This window comes from Capsicum annuum, chromosome 4 (genome assembly GCF_002878395.1).
Source record: "Capsicum annuum cultivar UCD-10X-F1 chromosome 4, UCD10Xv1.1, whole genome shotgun sequence".
Taxonomy (NCBI): domain Eukaryota; kingdom Viridiplantae; phylum Streptophyta; class Magnoliopsida; order Solanales; family Solanaceae; genus Capsicum; species Capsicum annuum.
In genome coordinates, this window is record NC_061114.1 from 223,979,705 (window position 1) to 224,003,026 (window position 23,322).

Here is a 23,322-nt window from a genome sequence, read left to right on the forward strand (position 1 = left end):
CTTTATCTCATTATTATTCACTCTTTTCAACTTATTTTCCCTTCTTTTGATTATGACTATTGGTTTCCAACATTCATTCACTCTTGAGCTTAGTTTAATATCTTAAACGTTTTTTTATTTTCTTGAGACAGTGTCCGAAAAAATCAAGTTTGATTATACCCCTATTAGGAAAAGCCCTAGAATTATACAACAAAATAGTCCGATTAATCTTTCAAGACCTCGTTTCATTGTCTTTATTCATTGAGCATCGTTTGTTATTGATAGTATGTTATTGGTATTGTGCAAATACCATGTACTGCCCGATTTCAAATGCTTGTTATTGATGAAACGAGCAATATTATTGCGCTTATCAGGACAAATGACGAGGTCCTTTGATGTATCATTAGTACTTAAAAGAGTCATCATGCTATCTCCATCATCAGCTTCACGGTTATTCAAGTAATCAACATCTCCAACATACTCTGTAATTATTATCCAGTTTCTTATGAACACATCTGCTTCAACAGTAAATCTGAAAAATGAAAAACAAATAGATAAATGAAGCATCCCATATTGATCATATACACAGTAAAAATTCAACGTCTGTTCAAGCACATACCTTTCTTTGGGATAAAAAACAACCATAAGTTGTGGCCATTCACCTTGTTTCATCATGTTCTTGCACAAATCTAAAGTTTCGATATCATCTTTACATAATACCTGGAATTGAATAACAAAAGCATTAAGATATGAAACAAACAATTCAAAGATCGTGTTAAGAAACTTGAACCTTTTTTTCTCTAAATAAAAGGTCTATCCAAAATTTCTCCTTTTAATGTTTTATATATTTTCCACTGAGGGCATACTAAGTTGCTAAATAATATTATCTCCTTGTGAAAATTTTGAGCATCACAGGGAAGGCATCATATCCGTGTAAAACACTCCATTTCTTTTCATCAAAAAAACTTGAAAATTTTTTATTGAGCATATATGAATGTCACAATACTTTCTTATCTTAAAAATCTTTGGTTTGTTAATTCTTGAAGAACAAAGAAACAAAGTGTAGTCCTCCACCACATAAATCAAATAATAATTGTTAAATTTTTATTTTTTTAAAAAAAATCAATACTCAGAAAACAGATATCCGATTTACATACAAATATAATATCCAATTAAATACACTAAAAATACACAATTGTTTTTACCTGCTTGTGCTTGACCTTTCAGTTCGAGAATGTAACAATAACGAATTGAAGAAACACAAAAAATAGTGAATTGAAGAAATACAAAAAAAATAAATCTTTAAATTCGTTTTGAATGAAAAATACTCATTTTCATAAAAAAAAATTTAACAAACCTAACGAATTTCATCTCCCTCCATGACGTATCATGATTGAATGCAAATTAACAAAATTCATATTTGTTATCAAAAGAAATACTACTTGTTTTTGCATTTTTTTCAAATTATAATCCTCAGCAATTTGTTGACGCCGAAATTATAATATTTTTATTTATTGACAGAAATTAATCGTGTACAAAGAGGAAGATAGTGTATGAAGATGAAATTCTTAATGCAAGCATTAAAATAGGAGGAAAAACAACTGTTAGAGGGATTTAGGGTGGATAAAGATCACTAATTAAGGTTCACTATATTTGTATATTAATTGTATTAAATCTTAATTTTTCTTTTTCATTAATTACTTTTTTGTATTTTCAACAAAACAAAAAACCCTCTCTTATATATATTTTTTTAAATGAAAGTTGCTATAACTTGAAAACTTAAAAGTTTTGTTATAACTTGTAATAACTAATCTAATAAATTTATATAGTTAATTTTTCCTAAAGAAAATGATGATATAATAAGCTAATTTCAGATATCTGATGTAGCAACGTCATATATGTCAGTTGTTATACTTATTAGGCTCTTGAATTTCGATTTCTGAGGAACTCAGTGATCTATAAATTTTGGTTCTTTTACTAGTCTTGATATTACGTTAGTGCGAAGGAAAAAATACTAATCGAAACGCATTTTGTTCAGAGTCTCACATCGAAAGATAAATAAATAATTAGTCTTGAATTTAAATAATATTTTCCTCGTGAGTTAGCTTTTGGAGTAAAGTCAAACCTAAAATCATTTTCTTTCCAACCCCGCTCCACATCATCACCTACCCCGGTTATGTTATTGGTGATTAATCATACAAATTTACTATATCATTTTTTTAATAAATATAATAATAATGTCATTTTCAATGTTATGACCTATTATTTAACAAAGCAGGTGAAGTGATGGCCTCATAAGAAAAAGTTAGCCGATCGATAAGACTTTAAATGCACCTGAATGCATGTATAGAAAAAATATCAAGGTCTATTTTTGACATTCTAATTATAGTGTACATTTTAACTGCCTAATATCATCAAGGGGAATAGGGTACTACTATGGGTTCCTGATATAGTGATGAGATTACTCCATTCTTAATTAGAAGTCTTGGATTTGAGTTCTGAGTATGAAGAAAATCATGTTGAACGTGTCACTCCCAGAATGAGCCCTACAGTGCGCAATTCAAATTAGTCGAGGCTCCAATATGGATACCAGACATCGGGCGGAAACCCAAAAAAAAAGGGGTAAATAGGGTAGATCTAGTGGTATATGCTTTAAGTATGAAAGGATTTTGTAGTTTTGTTTTATATTTGGGTCCACATGGGGCTTTATGATTTGCTAAATACAATCTTAATTAGTCAATATGTCATAGGTTGATCCAACATATCTCATGCTAATTATTATAAACCCTATCTAGCATCTAGAAGTTATGAATTAGTATTTAGTCATGAACAACCTCATACTTAAACACACAATTTGAACATTCAATTAAAAATATAAATGTCAAAGTAGAATAATAGGTGTAGTTGTTAGTTTACTTCCAAAATTGGAGGATTAATAAATATAGATCGGCTGAAAATAGGTAGAAGGAATTTTTTGTGTAGGGGGTGGGTGAGGATTGTTTTAAAAGAAAATTAGGAATTTCTATCTAGAATTAGTTTGACATTTGGCAGTTAACTTCTCTAATTAGGAATTTATCATCTAGAATTAGTCTGACTTTTGATGGTTAACTAATTCTCTAGTTAATTAATCACACGTTTATAGTCAACCATGAGCTAGATTTACATTACCATCTAGGGTTGTGATGGACATGGGTGGATCTAGGTAGAAAGAATCGGTTTATTCGAACTCTCTTTGTCGAAAAATTACATATTGTATAGGATTAAATTTTTGTATGTACTAGTTTAATCGCACATGTAATGTTTGATTCTTTAAAATTAAATGATTTTATTCATTGCAGAGATTTTTAATGAAGTGTAAAAAATTTAAATCTTTTTTCAAAGATCCTTCACACTTTAACATAATAATTTAAACATAAATATATATTTTAGTGTAAGTACATATATATTTTACTATCAGAAGTTTCAAGTGATTGATGGATCGTCAATTTTACGTTTGCAATGCAATACCTCTTTCCTTTGCTGTCAAAGGCTAAGAGAGACGCATCGATTTGAACTATATTTGTGATACAATTATTTTTTTTTCTATATTTAAAATCTTTTATTATTTTTAAAGTCAAATCTTTACAAATCATTGATTACATTTTTATTAAGTACTTAAAACTTTCAAAAATTTGATACTTCTTAAATTTTTCATATTCTAATGTTTTTATATTCATTTCTAGATTTTTTTAATTTTCTTAAAATCAAATTTAGTTTATTTAGAATTCTTAAATTAATGAAAAAAATATTACTTGTGATTAATTCTGATGATTTCTAATAAGAAAATGTTTTACCATAAATTTATTTAATTAATTTTCAGCTCTAAAATATTAGAAAAAATTGTGAAAAGACGATTTTGTCTAAAATAAAGACTTTTAATGAAGGACAAAAAGTTCAAACAACATTTCTAAGGCCCTTCACACTTTTATATAATATATTTAAATATATATTATATATTATATTATATATTATATAAATTATAAATATAAATATAAATTAAAGATTTAGGTATAGATATAAATATAGATTATAGATTTATATGTTACAGATGTAGATATCAATTAAATGTTTAATTTCGTCCATACAAGCCGAAAGCTGACCCCAATGATAAAAAGGTTCAATTTTCTTAGAGGACAAAAGGTTCAATTCTTGCCAACCACAATTTTTAATCTTTTTAGCTTTAGGCGTTTTAATTTATTTTTTTTAATCTTTTTTAATCTTCTTGCAATTTTGTTTTTCTTTTTAATTCCTTCACAGCTTCACTTTTAATAAAGGGACGCAAATTCGAGAGTTGAAAATGTTTTTTTTTTCTTTTTTTTTTTTGAGAGGAAGCATTTTTCTCTTTTAATCAGTCTTTGCAGATTTGGATTATTAAAAATAAACAATAAGTATCGAACATCAAATATAAACTAAGAAGGAAAAAAAAGAACTATATTCACCATCATAAGGAAATAGTTCAATAAGAAGTCACTGTTAATCAAAACTGTTGTGTCATTAGTTGGAAATTCAGTGAAGATCAATGCTATCATTCGTATTTCAACCTTTTGCAAAAATATACTAGAGCAACATATTTGACTAATGATACATGTGAATAGCAATATTCACCTTAGCTTACCATCTGCACGCAATTTTTTTTTTTTTAAAAAAAAAATAAAAATTGATGTCCGCTATTAATATTAGAATTCGACTAAATCTAAATCAAACATTGAGGGGTCTATTTCCGAAGGCGGCGCTCCCAACAAAAACTTTTTTCATATTCAAGAATTCAAATTTGACACTTCTAATTCAGAGTGGAGAAATCTCAACCATCCTACCAGAACCGATATTGATCATCATTTGCATGCAATGGTCAACACAAAATAACAATTAGTCAAAAGTAAATCTGTATAAGTGCTTGACAAGGAAGAATTTACTTTTTATTCACTAGTTAAGCAGCAGTAATTTTGAAGCCTCACTTTCCCTTATTTAATTGCAACTAATAATCTTGCTTCCCACGTTAATTATATATAATATAATATGATTAAGAATAATGACAGTCTTACCTCTTATTATTCTAATTATCTCACTTACAATCAATTTGTCTTCACATTGGCCAACCTACTACGACTGTTTGAATATTACTGTGTGATACATCACATGAGCTCCAAACTCCAAGACTTATTTACTATAAACAACCCTTAATCTGCAAAATTAAGGAGATTTCCCCTTTTATTTCTTAAATACAAAATTAGTCCCTTTTTTTTTTTTTTGGAATTTGATACCATTTGGTCACTTACCATTATAAATAACATTTCTACTATTAACTAATCCTAAGTATTTGGAGTATACTATATAAATCTTCATTATGTATATCTCTCTGTTTATTATATATTAGTCCAATATTATTTACAATTTTTAACTTTCGTTATCAGAGCTCAAACATGATGAAGCTATGAAACCTTTTATTCGTTGTTTTGAAATTTTAAAAAGAAAGTAGAATGTTCTTCATTAATGTCTAATCCTACTGTTTTATTTCTTAGACTCCATCGCCTTTAATTCTTCTGAATAACTTATAACACGGTCACAACGATTTCATGTCGATACTTTTAATAATATAGTCACTTTTGATAGTGTTCATTTTATTTAAATATATCTTATCGACGTAAATTCAAATTAGTTAGGCCCGAAACAAGTATCGAATATCGACGAGCAGGAGTTATTCGGACAGTAAGCATTCCTCACTTTCAACACTGAGATTCTAAGTTTGAATTATCAAGGAAGCAAAAAGGATAAAAACTTGAATTGAGGAGTAAAAAAAGGAAAAGTATCGAACACCGTATAAAAACTTTAATAAAGGAGTAAAAAAAGAAAAAGTATCGAACACCATGCGCTAAACAAAAAGAAAAGAAAATTTTAACACTAATGAAAAATCTATGACTACGAGGATGCCAATATAATTATATAAACTATATAGGGTGTTTTTTGCAATTACAAATAAAAGAAAGAGGAAAATCAACATAACTACACAAGATGATGAAGCTCATTACGCATGGCTCTACCCCCTTCAATTAACTAATTCTTCATGTCATTTTCCAAATATCTTTAACTTTTACTTGAAGGACAATCCAAAATTTATATTCGTATATAATTTTGCGGGGACATCATTTACGTCAAAATCGAAATTCGAGTTTGAGCTACGAATTCAGTAACAATAACAATAAAATGTGCAGTTAATTTCATAAAATACAGACTACAAAGAATAGGGTGACTCAAGCTTATCTATACCTCAGAGATGAGACAGAAATATTATTTTTGATAAATTCAAAATAAAAATAGATGATAAAAAAATGTAATATAAGCAGAAGAGATAATAAATAACAATAAAAATCATGTACAGCAATAGAAAACTACACTCTCTTAGTTTTGTTTTAATTGATCAACTTTATAAAAATATTTGTTTCAATTTAGTTATTTCTTTGATGAAATTAAGAAAATTTTATTATATTTTTTCAATATTATCCTTAACATTAAATGACTAAACAAAATGAATTTACTTAAATTTATTTTTTTAAAATATAATTAATAAAACTAATTTAATAAAATGAATTCATAATTAATACTATTTATTTAATAAATATATTAAATTATTAAAAGATAACTAATATAAAACGAAGAAAGTAGAATCAAATAATACAATAATCGAACTGTACAAGATAACATATACTTATATATTACTTGTCCGAAGTTCAAATCAGAAACTCACTTTCTAGAAATTTATAATTTATATTAAACATTATAGGAGTATAAAAATCAAGAATACATGTGAAGCAAGAAAGCATGGCAAATATAATATTGTCACGTAGATAGAAAGGTAATAAAAGGCGGCTCTTTCTTGATTAGAATTTATACTCATTTGCCCCACATTAGTCAATTATATTTGCCTCTCCCATTTCTTTGCTCTTTCTAATCCTCTTACCTTCTCCATTTCTTTATATACGCCTTGTTCAAAAACTCCATTTTACTCTGTTTCTCTTAATTCAATTTAACAGAAACCAGCAAGAGATAAAAAAAATGGAAGTTATGATACCATATAATGAAAAGGATAATTTTGATTTCAATAGTGCAAGATCAACACCATTTACAAGTCCACCAGCAACACCAAAGCCATTTAATGGCGAATTTTACTTCAGCGCACCTCCAAGCCCTACTCATTTGTCCCAATTTTATCGTGAATTTGAAAGCTTATTCGTTGCTGATGGTGATGATGATGATAAAGATAAGGGTGAAATTAGTAGTCATGTCGATGAATTTGCGTTCGATGTTGGTCAAGAATTGGAAACTGGCTCTGTTTCAGCTGAAGATTTGTTCGATGGTGGTATGATCAAGCCGTCTCCTGTTATGGAAACTCGAAAGAAAAGAATAGGATTTTCTTCGACAAATAAACAAGTTGAAGAAGCAGAGCAGCAAAGGGAGAGCAGGGGAAAACAGAGAGGTTCGTTGTCGAACTCGTCAAGTAGAAGATCAGCAAGGTCACTTTCACCTATGAGAAGAACTTCACAGTATCTATGGCAAGAAGAGGAGGTAGAAGAAGAGGAAGAAAACGGAGAAATGAAAAAGCAATCGTGTTCATTATTGTCTTCTTCATCATCATCTAAAGGAAGCAAAAAATGGAGATTCAAAGATTTATTCTTGTTTAGGAGTGCATCAGAAGGAAGAGCATCAGATAAAGATCCATTAAAGAAATATACAGTTGCGGGTTATAGAGAAGGAAAATATTCGAGCATTAAGGGTAATAACGAAACCTCTTCTTCTTCTTCGAAATCGTCATCAAAATCGATCGTTACATCAAGAACAACAAAAAGGGGAAAAGTATCAGCTCATGAATTGCATTACACAGTAAACAGAGCAGTTTCATCTGATTTGAAAAAGAAGACTTTTTTACCATATAAGCAGGGGATTTTGGGACAATTGGCTTTTAATCCTGCTGTTCATGCATTGGCCAATGGGTTCGGATTATCAAAAAAATAGACTCGAGTGGTTCGGTCTTCCTGAATTCCTCGCATACCTAGGGCTCTAGTGGTTCGGTCCTCTTGAATCTCGTACATAGCTGAAGCTTTAATTTTGCATCAGGCATCGGACTGTCCTTTTGATGTTTTGAGATATGAAATCAGTTGCTCAAATCATACCTCTGGGTTGCACGGAGATGCTTTCTTTTGATATTAATTCCATTTGTTCTTTTAAAAAAAAAAAAAAAAAAATTGTATAGACAATATTTGTCTTCTTTTTTTCTTTCTTGTTTATGTAATGTTATTTTGTTTATGAGTTGAAGGAGTGGCTATTGTCAAAAAAAGTAGGTGACATATATCCATATTCCTATGTAAGTTTTGTAAGTTTTACTGTTGTAAGTTTATAAGATGAATAATTCCTTTTCTCATAAGGGATTTAACTTCAATTTATATGTCTATATATACACAAATAACAAATTTTAGCAAAATTTAGTTCTCTCACTCTTTAGGTGATTGCACTAACAGTTTGAGTTCTAATTGAATGTTCATCTTGATCAATAATAACTGTAACATTATTATTAGTAGTAGTAATCACATTAGAATTCTTTATATGTATGTATTCACAACAATTACATATCATATACTTTTGATCTTTCTAGGGGTGTATTGATGTTGCTTCTTTGATTGAAACAACAATAACATCACAATACGAGCATATTAATGATTTTGCTAGATCCTATTATTTGAATACACATTTACATTGATTCTCAAATATAGTTATTATCCGCTGCATTTTAAATGTGTGTGAGATTGAATTAATTTTTTTAATCTATTCTTGGACTACAAAGGATGAAGAAGAAGACAAAATGTGTGTTTAACCTATTACTCCCACCATTTCAAAATAAATAAATTATTAACTATTTTTTAATGTTCAAAATAAATAAATTGTTCATCCTTTAAGAGAAATGTTGGAAATTTCTTCCAACTTACTCTTTCATTTAATGAGGTTAGTAAGTACTTTACATTTTTCTAGGAGAGTAATTAGAACAATTAAAAGGATAATAGTGAAAAGTAATCAATAATTTATATACTAAAAAATTTTTCATAAAGAATGTGTCATACTCAAATAATTTAATTATTTTAAAATGGGGAGTATAGAATAACAATTATTGTTATTTTTATTAGCCTGTCGTTTTTACACCTTACAATTGTTTTGGTTATGTAAACTTTTTTCACGCCCTTCGATCAGTGTATATGATTAAATTACATTTTAGATTAATTTATATTTTATAAGAAATCGTAGATATGAATTTTTTATTTTTTTTTGGAAAGTAATCTTTCTATCGCTACTCTTTAAATACACAAGATAAATTTTATTTTGATATTTACGACAGTATAAATCTCGCTTCAATATAATAATTCACAAATTATATCGAGGAGGTAAAACTCTATTTCCTTTATATTTTCCTAGCATTAAGGGTGGACCTAGATACAAAAATTTAATTCTCCTCATCTATTAAATTTGATGTAAATTAAATATAATTATATAAAAAAATATATAAATATTAATATATAATTAAAAAATATCCTTAAAATCTATAATATAGCTGAATACTTTAATTTTTATGCAAAATCTTAAAATTTTAAATGTCAATTTTCTGAACAACCAAGCAAAACATGAGCATGTGCAAAATCCAAGACAAAAATGTGAGTACTACAATTTAGTCAACATTACGTGCAGTATTTTTTTGACAATTTGCAACCCTTTAATAATGACAACATGGATCCATCATATATTGAAAATTTGTTTTCCTCATGGATTGTTCGTTGAGATGTCATTTTTATTTGTTTTCTAGCCACTCAAAAAATCATGAAAATATCAAATCTATTTGAAATATAGTTTTATTTTTTGTAATGATTTTTAATTTGAAGAATTTGTGTTTTTCCTCTAAAAATCAACTATTAGATTGACTTCGACTTTTTCAATGTTATTCAATTACTTTCAGAAAAATTAGATCACACAAATAAATCTTATTGATAATGCTGTTCTAATCAGTTTTTCGTTGATTGATCTGAACTTTTTTTCTTTTTTGGTTATAGAAAGTACATATTATTTAAAAAAAAAGATAGATCAAAATTGCCAATAAATTATCTAAATTATTCTCATACCTTCCTATTTTATCTTTCTATGTAATAATAATATTATAAAATCCATATTATTTGGGCATCTACATGCTTTTAACCATTGTCAAAATTAACACCAATGGATTTTTGATTTTGTATTTTTTGATCACTTTATCCCAAAAGTTGCTCTATAAAGTAGACACAGAAGTAAATTAAAGGAATTGAATGTCAACAAAATAAGCCGTGTTACACCAATAAGTGACAAATTTGACAGAAGGACATTTTTGAAAAGTAGTGAATTAACTAATTTTGTATTTATTTCCTGCAACTTGATGTGTATGATTATTCTGACAGTTCTATAAAATTAGTTATGTATAGAAAATTATTTTCTTGGAACTTCTAGAAGAGCCCAAATTTCTATCTATAAATAAATAGAATATTCAAAACAGAATATGACAGATATCTTACTTAATTGAATTTGTTTAGAATTTAAACAATTAAAAATTCTAGCTCACCAGATGTGATGGACCATTAATATTGTTTAGTTAATAATTTGTCATACTTGTTGTAAAGTTTGTTAATGACACTTAATATAATTTCGAACTTCTCCATTAAGCTAGATTTTGTATTAGTTTATCTCTTGAACTTTTATTAGTGTAATGTGGTCATGTGTAGGTAACGTACATGAACCTCTTTGTTTGATTTTCTATTTAGTGCTTGATGCGTTTACGCTTTCTAATTAACGCGACTCCATATTTAGAGCTCGAATTCGAAACTTCTAACTAAGAATGAAGAATAATTTACCACTTTATCATAACTTCTTGTTGGTATATATGAACCTCTTTATGATCCCATTGTTGCGTTTTTTACAGTACAGAAAAAAAAAACACAAAGATGGATAATAACAAAACACGTTTAAAATAGAGGCAGATAATTTATTTTTACTATTTTTATCTGCGAAAAATAAACTTGGATTTATATTATAGCTTACAAATATATATATATATATTTTGTAATTTCTAATGCAGTTATCTCATTGCACGTGCCTCAATTGCTTCCCTTGAAGGTTTACTCCAAGATTAAGAAATGGTCAAATTTGCAAATCTTACATGTGCATATAGTGTCTATTATCTCACTTGAAAGTTCTAGATTATAGTTAAAACTCGTTTAATAAAGTGCTAATTAACTTATTAAACTGCTAGTTATTTCCATCCTAAACCTTATTTATAACGTTTAATATGACGGTTAGGGTTTACAAAGAGAAGGTTATAAATCTTCCAAGGATATTTAGACTAGACAAAGAAAATTTATCTATTCCATAAGAATTCTTAACAATCTAGTAACATGAGTCATGAACGTTATTACATGCAGATCTGCTAATTCCACTATTAAGAAAACTATAAGTCTCCTAAATCTGTATTTATTTATGTTTAAAATAAGACAATTTTGTAACAAGTATATTTAGTACTGTTTAGCTAGTTATATCATATTGCTCATTCTTGTCCATTATTCAAATTAATTTCCTAATCCAAATCATTCTTTTCTTTGTATTCTTACCTTCTGTCACACTATTATTAGGCAGAATTGGAATAATATATGATACCAATATAATATGGACAAGATTTGATTACCTTATGTTCCCCAATCCTTGATTTGTCGAAACAGACAGGATATATATAGTTTTATAAACGATAAACTTATGCACATGTAGTGTTTGCAAGTCATTCAACAACAACAACCAACCAAAAAAAAAAAGACTAGGTTAATTATAGCATGAAATTTACCAAATTGTTATTACTTGCATGATATAGTTACCACATTGATTTACTGTGCGTGTCGGACGACTAACGAACTCTGGTGCTGAAAGTGCCAACGAATACTTAAATTGATAGTCTGTCCCTTGAGCCTCGTCTGTGGTGTGTGTTTGGGGGAGGGGGGAGGGAGGGGAGGAGCTATGCTTCTTTTGAAACAAAAACGACTCTCAACAATGGATATCTCGGGTCTCGCATTAATGAAGAACGTAACAAAATGCGATGCTTTGTGTGAATTGCAGAATACAGAGGCAGATCCAGGATTCGGACTCTCCGGGTGTCAAGTAAAATTATCAACTGGTACATTTACGACGCGTGTTGCCCGCTTGCCCAGTTTTATCAACAATGCTTAAACTGGTATATTTACAATACTTGTTGCCCTGTTTTAATTGTCACACCCTTCTGTTTCGTACTCCAAAAAAAGATTTCATTTAAGTTCGAAAAGATTTTTATTATTAAGTGACAAAAGAAAACGATTTTTGCTTCGAAAAAGGATTATTTTTTACATTCAAACTCAGAGTCGCCACTTGGCATAATCCGGTGTGCCAAGTCACCTTTGGAAAATCCTTTACAAAATGATTTGACTCTTAAAAAGACTGATTTGCGAACAGAGATTCCAGCTAAGGAATTCTATTGACCGAGGGGAAGGTGTTAGGCACCCCTCGATCCCGTGGTTTGACCACGATCGCTTGGTGGAGTGTATTGGATATTTTGGCATTACGAATGTATAAACCACACAAAAACGCATAGAACAATCAAACCAACAAACCAAACAAAACGAATAAAAGTATAGTGTTCAGTCCAATTATACAATCCCAAAATAAATAAAAATGAGAAAATGAATCCTATCTAGCCTATACTAATCCTAACTATGCTCCAAGGTTCTATCCGATACCTCGGGCCTTAATCACGAGCATCCTCCGAGTACAAGATACCTCGGAGCATTCCTCGGTGAATAAATACATAAGGCCTCGGGGCATTCCCCGATTAAATGAATACATTTCTCAACCTTGTGCGCTAAAAAATAGAAAGAACCAATCACCAAATATTCACACATTCAACAAATCACCAAGAGTCCTAAATTTTTCTTACCCAAAACCTATTTTGCCTATTCATTCTAACATATCATAATTCTATCGCGTTCCAACAACATTCATGCGTGTTTCGAATTTAACAAAAAAACTACAATAAACCAAAATTGATCCTATTCAACCATTTTTATCAAGTTTTCAACTCTCACTCCCAACTTCATTTTTATCCACATGATTTAACCAATTTCGATGAAGAATCAACAAGTGGATATCAACAAACATTCACGGTGGTCCAAAATATATCAACATCAACAAACAAGTATTCACACATAATGAATTTAACAAGTAAAATATCAAACAATTAGAAATTAATAAAGAAGGAGATAAAAATTGGACCTCAATGTCGCTTTCATTCAGTCAAACGGAGGAGCTTTCGTGGATTCGAAACCTCGACTTAAACCGAATTCGAACGAAACCCAATACCAAAAATCCGAACAGCAGCTTCGAAGAAGAAACACGGACCAAACCTCGACATGAAAAAAAAAAAAAAACGAACCCAGAACGACGACTAATGAACTCAAAGTTCGATTTTTGATCTCGAATCACTAAAATAGACGAACCCAAAGCTTCAAAAATCGGGTAGAAAACAAAAAATCCACACGACTTGAATTCCAGTGAGATAACAGTGACCAAAACAGACGGAAGTAAGTCGGATTCCGGAGACGCAGAATGTTTCCTAAATGGGGGTGCTTGAAAACGTTCAAAATGGACTGTTCCGACGAGATTATCGTCTCCCTATCGGATTCGTCCAGAAGTCAAGAGAGAACGACAATGTTCCGGCGAAGGAGTCGCCGGAACAGCTACCAAACCCATCGGAACCCGTTTTCAAGTAACCCGAAATCAACCCCGCTTTCTTCTATGTTACAGATCTCGACCTCGAATCCCTCTCTCTCTCGATGCTCTATCTCTCTCCCTCTTTCGTTTTTCTCTGTTTTTTCTCCTCAGACCAGTTCTCTCTCTCCACCACAACAATGACGTTTTCTCCCTATATCTCTCTCAATCTATCTCCCTCCATCTTCTCCGATCTATGTGTGTGCGTGCGGTGAAGGGAGTGTGGATCCGATGAGTTTATCTCCTATCGATTATTGTACAAACATTATGGGCCTATTGCAAAATAGGTAGACAGGACTAAGAAGTAAAGCACCAAAAGAACAAAAAGGTCATTTTCTGGCCTGTTTACCAAACCAGACTGCTAAACTGAGTTTGTATGGATGGCATTATATTGGGCTTATGTTCTTATTATCCCATTTTTGATTAGGGATTATTGAAGAAAATTTACCAGCCCACTAAATTGGTATAGCTCATTGCTCAGTTTGGACTACAGCCCAATACAAAAGGCCCAATAAAGAAATTTAATGAAAAAATTACGTAAAACCACAACATAACTATCCAAACTTCTAAAAATCCCCCCACTTCTTAAAAATTACTTAAATCCCAACATTTCATATTTTTTACTATTTCTGAGATACAAGTTAATCTACTGTGATACAAGTTAATCACATTAGATACATGTATCAGCAATATGTATCTAATGTAATTAACTTGTATCATCAAATGTCAAATGTTGAGATTTTAGGAGATTTTGAAAGATGTTGAGATTTTTAGTAATTAATGGTAAACACGTCGGTATATATGTAAAATTTACTATTTTAATTTCAATGGAATGAATCAGCAGGCAATGCACAATAAATTATAGGAAAATAACATAAATATATACTTTAACTTAGCATATTTACACAAATTTCTACCCTTGTAAAAATAATTAGAAAAATTCGAACTACTTATATATATTCGTTGGATATATCGAGAGCTAATTACGTATCTCGACAGACACGAAATTAGAAAAAATATATCGGGAACTAATTATGAATCTTTACACAGGAAAAAATGTATCTTCGTTGGATGTATTATGTATCTCGACTGAATCAAAATAAAAAAAGAACTATCTGGAGCTAGTTATGTATCGTTACAAATAAAAAAAAATGTATATTCGTTGGATGTATCGGAAGCTAATTATGTATCTCGACAGACCCAAAATCAAAATTTTCTGTAATTATGCAAAATGTCAAAATTTTCTATAATTAAGCTCCAACTGTCGAAATTTATGTTGTTTGACCTATATTGTAACTGGAAATACCTAAGCCTTTAGCATGCTCTGCAAGTATTCTCCGTTTCATTTACTTGGCCTCTATATAATGATGTTTCATTCTACTTGTATTTTAGCAAAGAAAAAGAGTTTTATTATTTCTTTCAAATACTATCCTTAGTATTAAATAATAACTACATAAAGTAATAATATAATGAAAATTGATTCTAAAATATTATTAATAAGGTTAGTATCAATACACCTCTAATTAAAGTATTTTTAAGAAATGCATCAGGTCGGAAAAAGCCAAGTCGTATGAAACGAAGGGGGTATAAGAAAGTGTCATTTGCATTTTGTCCCTGTTTTGTGTTATTTTTTCGCGAGGCATAAGTTTATATATTTGTATCTCATAAGTTGTATATGGGCATGCCTACATTTTATGCCCCAATAAACATAAATATAATTGATAAAATATTCAAAAGAATATACTATATGAAATAACCTAAGTAGCTGCTGGAACCTTCTTGGTAATGACATTTCAAATAATTTTCAGTATTATAAAAGTTTCCAGTAAGGCATGTGTAAGAGCTCTATTGTTGAATGATTATCTTATCCTATTTTCATTTTATATAATATTTTTTTTTCCATAGTTCATATCTTGTTTGATTCTCTTTTCATTTTACAAATATACTTGATCCATTTGCGCATCTACAAGCAGCAGAATTGTACCAAAATTAGGTGACATTTTATAGAAAATGGGAATAAAAAAGATAAATAAATATTTGTGAAGATCGTTTTTTCGCCAAATTAATTAGTATCAATGGGTGCATTGTACTAAGACTTGTGTGGGATTTTTGTATAGGATGAAGGGAACCTAATAGATAATTGTTACTTCCTATAAATGGTAAAATATCCAAAGGTACGTAATATGCTAATTTATTATGACATTTCACAAAATGTAGTGATAAAAAAAAAGAAAGGAATATAATAATACTCTTGGCCCTTTAATTGTTGCTAAATGTAATTTTGATCCTTACAATATATGACTATATATATTTAAAACTATTATTCTGTACTGAATCCATCTCATATTAATTGTCATGTTTTGCTTCTCCAGATCAATTTCATTAATTTTTGGAGTTAAATTGAATCAAATATTTAAAATTATTACTTAGATACAGAAAATTTATTGGAAAAGTACTATAAATTTTAATTTTTCTCATATCAATATGATGGAAAAATATATATTAATATATTAATCCAAGCTAATTTGATTTGACGGCAAAAAAGTAAAACATGTTAAGTAGCCGTTTGAGTATGAAAATTACTTTTTTTCCGAAGTTGGAGTTGAGGTTGAAGTTGAAGATGAAGTTGGAGTTGGAGTTGTGTTTGACCATGTTTTTTTGAAATTTTTGTTTAGACTTTTGAAAAATCTTTTTTAAATATGATTTTATGCCTTCAACTTTTAAAAATTATCAAAATCATTCAACTACTAATTTACCTACTAACATACAACCAAATATTGAGAAAATAATTTATATGTCTTCAATTGATAAAATAATCAGCAACAAACTAATTATTATGATTGTTATTCTTCTAAAATTTGAATATAAAAGTCACAAGCACGAGCTAAATAAGTTTATTTAACTATAATCGATTAAATAGAGAAAAATATATTTTGATAAATATGATTGATAGATATAAATATATTTTATATATTCTTAAATTTGTTGATGAAAATTCTTAATTATTTTCACTTGAATTAATTATTTTATTAAATTTGATCTTTTTAAAAAAAATTACGGAATTTAGTTAATAAGATGGGTTTGTGTAAAAATTTAAAGATAGGAGTTATATGTACCAATAATGGAAGTTGAAATTGGAAGTGGAAAAAGGGGAAAACAACAAAAAGTTGTTTTCCATTTTCGGAATTTTATTCCGAAATTGTTTTTCAAAGTTTCATGGTCAAACACCATAATTTTTAATTCCGAAATTTTTTTTTGGAAAAAAAAAAAGAAAAAATATCTATGATCAAACTGGCCCAAAATACCACGAATGAGTGTTAAGTTAATGAGCTGGATGTGGCCCATTTGCACCAACAAATTGACAGTGCTATTGTACTCAAAGACCAAAAATATTACTACTAACATTCTAAAGAAGTCAAATGGTGAATTTAATAGATCCGATATGCTTAGAGACATTGGGGCAAAGGGATCTTCTCTCATTATTATTACTTTGAAATACTTGGAGACAAAATAACCATATTTTATCTTCTCCATATATTATTTTAATTCTGTATATCAAGTTGTTTCAAAGACACAGTTTTAAATGTTAGAAAATGAAGAACGAAGAAAAAGGGAGAGGATAATAATAACTTGTAAGTAAAATTCCACAAGTAAGGCCTTCGAAAAGTAGAGTGTACACAAACTTTATCACTATTTCATAGAGATAGAATGAGTCTGTTTTCAAAAGACCCTCGGCTCAAACGCAACAAATTCAAGAAAAAAAATGGAAGAGGATAAAGAATACGAAAAGGCTTATGACGTCATATTAATTTAGGGGCGGAGCCAGCCCTTTATTAGGGATTTACACGAACCCTCTTCGACGGAAAAAATATATCATTTATATATGATTAAAATTTATTTTACGTATCTATAGTAAGTGTTGAACCTCCTTTAATAAGATTTTTTTCAAATATTGAACTTCCTTAATTAAAATTCTGACTCCGCCTTTAGATATTATTATTGTCTTAACGAGGGTGATTGTTTATTTATGAGATCAGCAGATAATGCTTCTTTTCAATTCAACAAGTTTACTATTACATAAATCTATGTTAGTAACCATGATAAATTGAATTGTGTCTCTTTTGCAAAGAACTTGCATAATATATTTAAGGTTGCAAAGAAATAATTATGAGTTCAACGAATGATACCTGATTAATTATCACGCTACTTAACTTAGTATTTAAGTTATACTTTAATGTTATTTTACTCATATTATCCAAAAATAAATCTTTAGAACTTTCATTCTCAGGTACTTCCAGAAATAACTCTTTAATATATTACTTTTTGCATATTTCAAGCTATAAAATAACAAATTCTTTAATTTAAAACATGTTGGAACACCTCAAATGGACAAACGAGCAATTTTCGAGCCACATTTGTATAAGCTAAATGGTTTCCTTATGTTAAAGAGATTCAATTAAACTTATATATATATATATATTGCATGCATGCATACACAAACCAAAAACTACTCTTTTTATAACATATTTTTAAGGAAAAAAGGTTCAAATATGTCGAAAATTTATTGTAACACACCTGAATTTTGTGAGGGTCCTATGAACTCCCTCGATTATTTATTATCGTATTTCTGTGACATATTTGTGTCTAGCTACATCACTGCGTGAATACACGAACACTGAGTTCGTAAGGGTTTGGTCCAAATGGATAAATATAAGCCACAAAAATACGGTAATAAATAGTCGAGGGGGGTCATAGGATCCCCGCAAAATTAAGTGGTGTTAGAACAATTTTTTTTCAATATTTAGATATATTTCTAACTCTTTTATACCTATTATTAATTTATACATAATCACCTCCTTCCCACGCTTTATTAGTGAAATTACCTCGAATATGTTGTTGTTAAGCAAATTAACCTTCTTTCATATGAATTAAAGTTGCTATTGTTGGGTTCATAGTATATAAAAGAAGTATAAATGAAAAATGGAGAATAAAATGGTGGAGGGGAAGGAGACACTAAAATGAAAAGTGTACTCCCAAATTAGAAAGATTACTCTTTCTCCCACATTGGTGGAAGAAGAGATCTTGAAAGTGTTTATAATCAAGAACACTTACTACACATGACAAGTGAAGTAAGAAATAATAGATGCCTCGCGCTGTCGTTGTTGCTTGCTCGGCTCGACTTCAGATTTGGATTTGGAAAATGATCGATTGATGAGATCTATCTTTTTGGACAAACTTTATTTGAATTTCGAAGAATGCCAAGGAAAAACGCAGTAAAATTTTTCTGCAGTGTTTCGAACCTCCATTAATATATACATGCAGTAACAGTTACACTGTTTCAAGTGAACTAATGCATTGTTTTCGAACTGGTGTTTCAGAAATGATACATTGTTCTGAACTGATGCTACAGAAGGTTGCAATGGTTCGAAATGATGTTTCAGAAGGATGTAATCCTTCAATGAAGTGACACACTGTTTCATGAAATGAGATGACTGTTCAGGAAAAGATGCAATCTTTGATGAACAGACATGAACTTACAACAAAGGTGTAACCTTTGGAGTGAACCATTGCCTCTTTCCAGAAAAGGCATGTTATGGCTATATAAACCTGTTTTCATCCACAGGTTTTAAAACAAAAAATTCAGAATAGAAAATTACTTCTTGTCTTTCAAATTATTCTGTGTGATCAATCAAAACGTTCTGTGAGTTTGAAGATATTCCAACTGTTTGAGGTACCACGACAGTTGGTCTGTTTAACCATTTTATTCTGCGAGGAAAAATTTCACAACCTCAGGTACAGTAAGGGGAATTATTTCTTAAGGAAACTCCGTGAATTCGGACGACTTGGCTATTTTCTATTTCATCTTAATTTTTTAAAGAATAAAATACACCTCTTGAAAAAGTCATTTTGATCTTGTGTTGAGGGTAGTTGATATACTTCATTGTGTTCTTGTTTATATACTTGAACTTGTTTTGCATATACTGATTCTGTGTACCTAAGTACAAACGAAAATAAAAGCTAACCTCTAACGCTGACACTGTCTAGTAACTTTTTGTCAATTGGAAAAATATACTATGGTAAACATGATCCTCAATAATATTCCTACTCCTATATAGTATTCAGCAAAATTAACACGTTTTCAATCACAAAGAGGAAAGAGTGTAAGTTAGTCAAAAAAGTGAATATTTTTCTTAAAAAGGCATGGCGGTGGTCCTTCACATCAATGTAGATAGTTTTGGAGCATATGTTAAAATTCAATTTCAAAATTGACCTGAATGACTTTTTGTCCTAATTAACAGCTCATGAATGATAGAGACAACATGTCTACTAGGTGTTTTGGATAATATTTGGTTAAGAAGAAAATATATTACAAGATAAAGTTTAGTACCTTATTTTTTCTATTCATCAGTTCAACACTTCAGGGAAAAATAGTTAGAAGAATTTAAGCGAAAAGTATTATTTCATTTCAAATATAATATAATTCTCTACTTTGAAGTTAATGTTATATAATTCTCTAAGATAATGGGATCAGATTGTATTAAAAAATATTTTGTTAACATATTCCAAATATTTTCACTACTCAAGCTCATGACACTATGTGTTAAGTATCTCACATCGGAAAAGGGATAAATAATTAATCTCCTTATATGGATTTGAACAATCCTCCCCTCATGAGCTAACTTTTAAGGTTGAATTAGGTCTAAGATCCATTTCTTTATCATAGTATCAGAGAGTCAGGTTTACCCAATTCATTTATTTCCGATATTGGGCCCCCATCTTATATTGTTCACGCTCCAGATGTCCAGTCCTGGGCGTGCGAAAGAGTTCTTGGTCTCCTTATATGGTCTTGAGCAATCCCCCTCATGAGCTAGCTTTTGAAGTTGAGTTAGGTCCAAGATCCATTTCTCTTTCATGATATCAGAGTCAGGCTCATCCCAAATCTTTGTTCACCGATGTTGGCCCCCATATTATATTTTCTACGCTCCAGTTAACGAGGACTGGGCGTGCAGGGGAGCGTTAAGTATCCCATATCGGAAATGAGATGGGTAATTGGTTTCCTTATATGGACTTAGACAATCCTCCCCCGACCTAACTTTTGAGGTTCAGTTAGGATCAAGATCCATTTCTTTATCGCTATGCTTTCATCCAACAACTTTTATGTATTTTTCTTTGAATTATGTCATCATCGGACCCAAAAATAAGCATACCATGTGAACTTCTGATATATTGTAAATATCTATTGACCCGTCCTCCGTCTTAGACGTAGAAAAAAGTCGCCAGGGAAATTAAATTGCCGTCTGATACAGATAACGGAAGGATAAAAGAAGACGGTGCAACTACCATAACCAAATTTTGTTGACTAGGAAGAATAGAAAGGACAACATATTGTACTTTATTCATGTGGAATTAAAGAGAGGGAAATGGAAAATTGGAAATACAACAACGATAACAACATATACTTAATATTGTCACAAGGTAGAGTTTTGGGAGAATAAGTATATGTTGTCCACAGTGTTACTTCAGAAGTGATATAGAAAGATTACGTTATTTTCGATGGACTCAAGCTAGATGGGGAAATGGTAATGCTAACAAATATTAAAATTTCATGATATGCCACAAATAGCCTTAGGACTTTGACAAAATTGTCCTATTACAAATAATTCAAGGGTGAAATTGACATTTTCTACTATGTACTAAGTGTTTTTGCGTTATACTTGGGTAATTAGATGATACTTTTGAGAATTGAGATAGCGGCGAGAATTTTTTTGTGCCAACAACATAACAGAAAGTAAAATTGACCTATTTTGAATAGTTTGGAATATTTTGACCATCTTCCATTGATATTTTCTTACAAATCAATTAACTAAATGAACCTTTTGGAAAACGTTTATAACTAAACTATACTACATTTTTCACCATCTACAATTAAGCTAAATAATACCTGGTGGTAACCTTCTTGGTAATGGCTTTTCATAAGATTTATATATACAGTATTTATAGTTTCGAGCTCTATTATTGAATGATGGTTTCTTTTTTTTGTTTTCATACGATTTTCATATAATTTTAAAAGTGTACTTAATCCAATTGCGTATCTACAAGCAGCAGAAATGGACCAAATTTAGGAGACATTTCATAGAAAATGGAATTAAAGGTTGAATTAATGTGTAAATATCTTTTTGCAAGAGTATCAATGGGGATACATTGTACTCAGACTAGTGTGAGGTTTTGTATATAGGATGAAGGAACCTTAAATATAATTTGTCTGGTGAATAAAGCTTAGGCAAAGCATTTCCTATAAATGATAAAATATGAAAAGGTTAACGTACTATTATTAGATGCTGATATTTCACTTAATGTACTGAGTTATCCTAAAATGATACTCTAAAAATATAAATAATGAGCTGGATCTTCTAGATCTATATTGTTTTATAAGTTGAATAATGGGCAATTTAACATGTCTAAAAAAAAATTAAAGGCTCCCTCATAGGGAATTTAATAGATAAGTTAAAGGAAAAGATGACACGCTTGATACTGAAAATGTTATCTCATAGCACGAGCCTATGTTCTGACTAGTTCTGACTCCTCACTTGAAGTTGATTGGCGCATGTGAGCATCCGGCACTCTAGATTGATGCTGATCTAACTAGATGTTTGAATCTAATAAAGTGCTTGCTCTTGGCCTCATCTATTGAGTAATTAACTATCGTGTATTCAGGGTAAACAAACACTAGCTAATGCATGCAATTTCTCGAAGGACATATAATAACAAATTTCCTTGAAACCATGTAATATGATGCCCTTTTTCTTTTTCTAAATTTTGATTTCTTTTTTATCGTGCAGAAAGTTTGTACAAAATGTGAAGTTTTGTCTAGTAGCTTTTTGTCATTTCCAATTCCAAAATATACAATATGTAATATATTATGTCTCTCAATATTACTATATATGTTTATGGGAAAATGGCGGTGATATATCGTTCATTTCAATGTAGAATTTTGGAGCATACGTTAATAGGAAAAATTAATTTCAAAATTGACCATAATGACTTGTTGTCCTAATTATAACAGCTCATAATCGATAGAGACAAGACGAAAGCCAAATTGCCTCACTGCCTCACTTTCCTTTTATTTTAACTCATAGTCTACTATTCCCAGTTTATCATGAAGAAAATAAATGGTCTAGTATGTTTATATAGAGTGTGAAATAAATAAATTTTGGACTTTATATAGAAGTAGAAAAAGAATGGTACAACCACCGTAACCAATTGTGTTGACTATGAAGAAGATTTTCCAAAGGACAAAATATTGTACGCCCCCCCATGCATGTCTCACGCGTAAACAAACCAGTATTAACGGTGGTGATGGAGCGATAAGTATTACTCTCTTTATTTCATAATAAGTGAGTTGTTGGAGTATTTTTTTAGTGTTTAAAATAATTGAATTGTTCATAATGCAAAATATATGTT

General features: G+C 29.9%; 2 protein-coding genes and 1 long non-coding RNA gene across 3 annotated transcripts; 1 reads left to right on the forward strand and 2 right to left on the reverse strand.

Moving 5' to 3' along the window:
* Nucleotides 1-237: 237 nt before the first annotated feature.
* LOC107868594 (histone-lysine N-methyltransferase ATXR6-like) lies at nucleotides 238-6,982 on the reverse strand. The gene is made up of 3 exons (XM_016715276.1): nucleotides 6,974-6,982; nucleotides 599-699; nucleotides 238-511 (listed from the first exon to the last, which is right to left on the reverse strand). The coding sequence occupies exons 1-3, from the start codon at nucleotides 6,980-6,982 to the stop codon at nucleotides 238-240; spliced, it is 384 nt and encodes a 127-aa protein (XP_016570762.1).
* Nucleotides 6,859-8,449, forward strand: LOC107867124. Its single transcript, XM_016713237.2, has one exon. The coding sequence runs from the start codon at nucleotides 7,069-7,071 to the stop codon at nucleotides 8,023-8,025; it is 957 nt and encodes a 318-aa protein (XP_016568723.1). The 5' UTR covers nucleotides 6,859-7,068; the 3' UTR covers nucleotides 8,026-8,449.
* Nucleotides 8,450-12,685: 4,236 nt separating this feature from the next.
* LOC124897786 lies at nucleotides 12,686-14,436 on the reverse strand. The gene is made up of 2 exons (XR_007054733.1): nucleotides 13,366-14,436; nucleotides 12,686-12,955 (listed from the first exon to the last, which is right to left on the reverse strand). It is a non-coding gene; the product is annotated as an uncharacterized LOC124897786 (long non-coding RNA).
* Nucleotides 14,437-23,322: the final 8,886 nt, after the last annotated feature.

Excerpts from the sequence above, each read along its gene's own strand:
- LOC107868594 (XM_016715276.1), bottom strand. Across the intron at positions 512-598 it reads GTTTTTTATCCCAAAGAAAG|ATTTACTGTTGAAGCAGATG; the intron begins GTATGTGCTTGA and ends TTCATTTTTCAG.
- LOC107867124 (XM_016713237.2), top strand. The coding sequence starts at position 7,069 with ATGGAAGTTATGATACCATATAATGAAAAGGATAATTTTGATTTCAAT.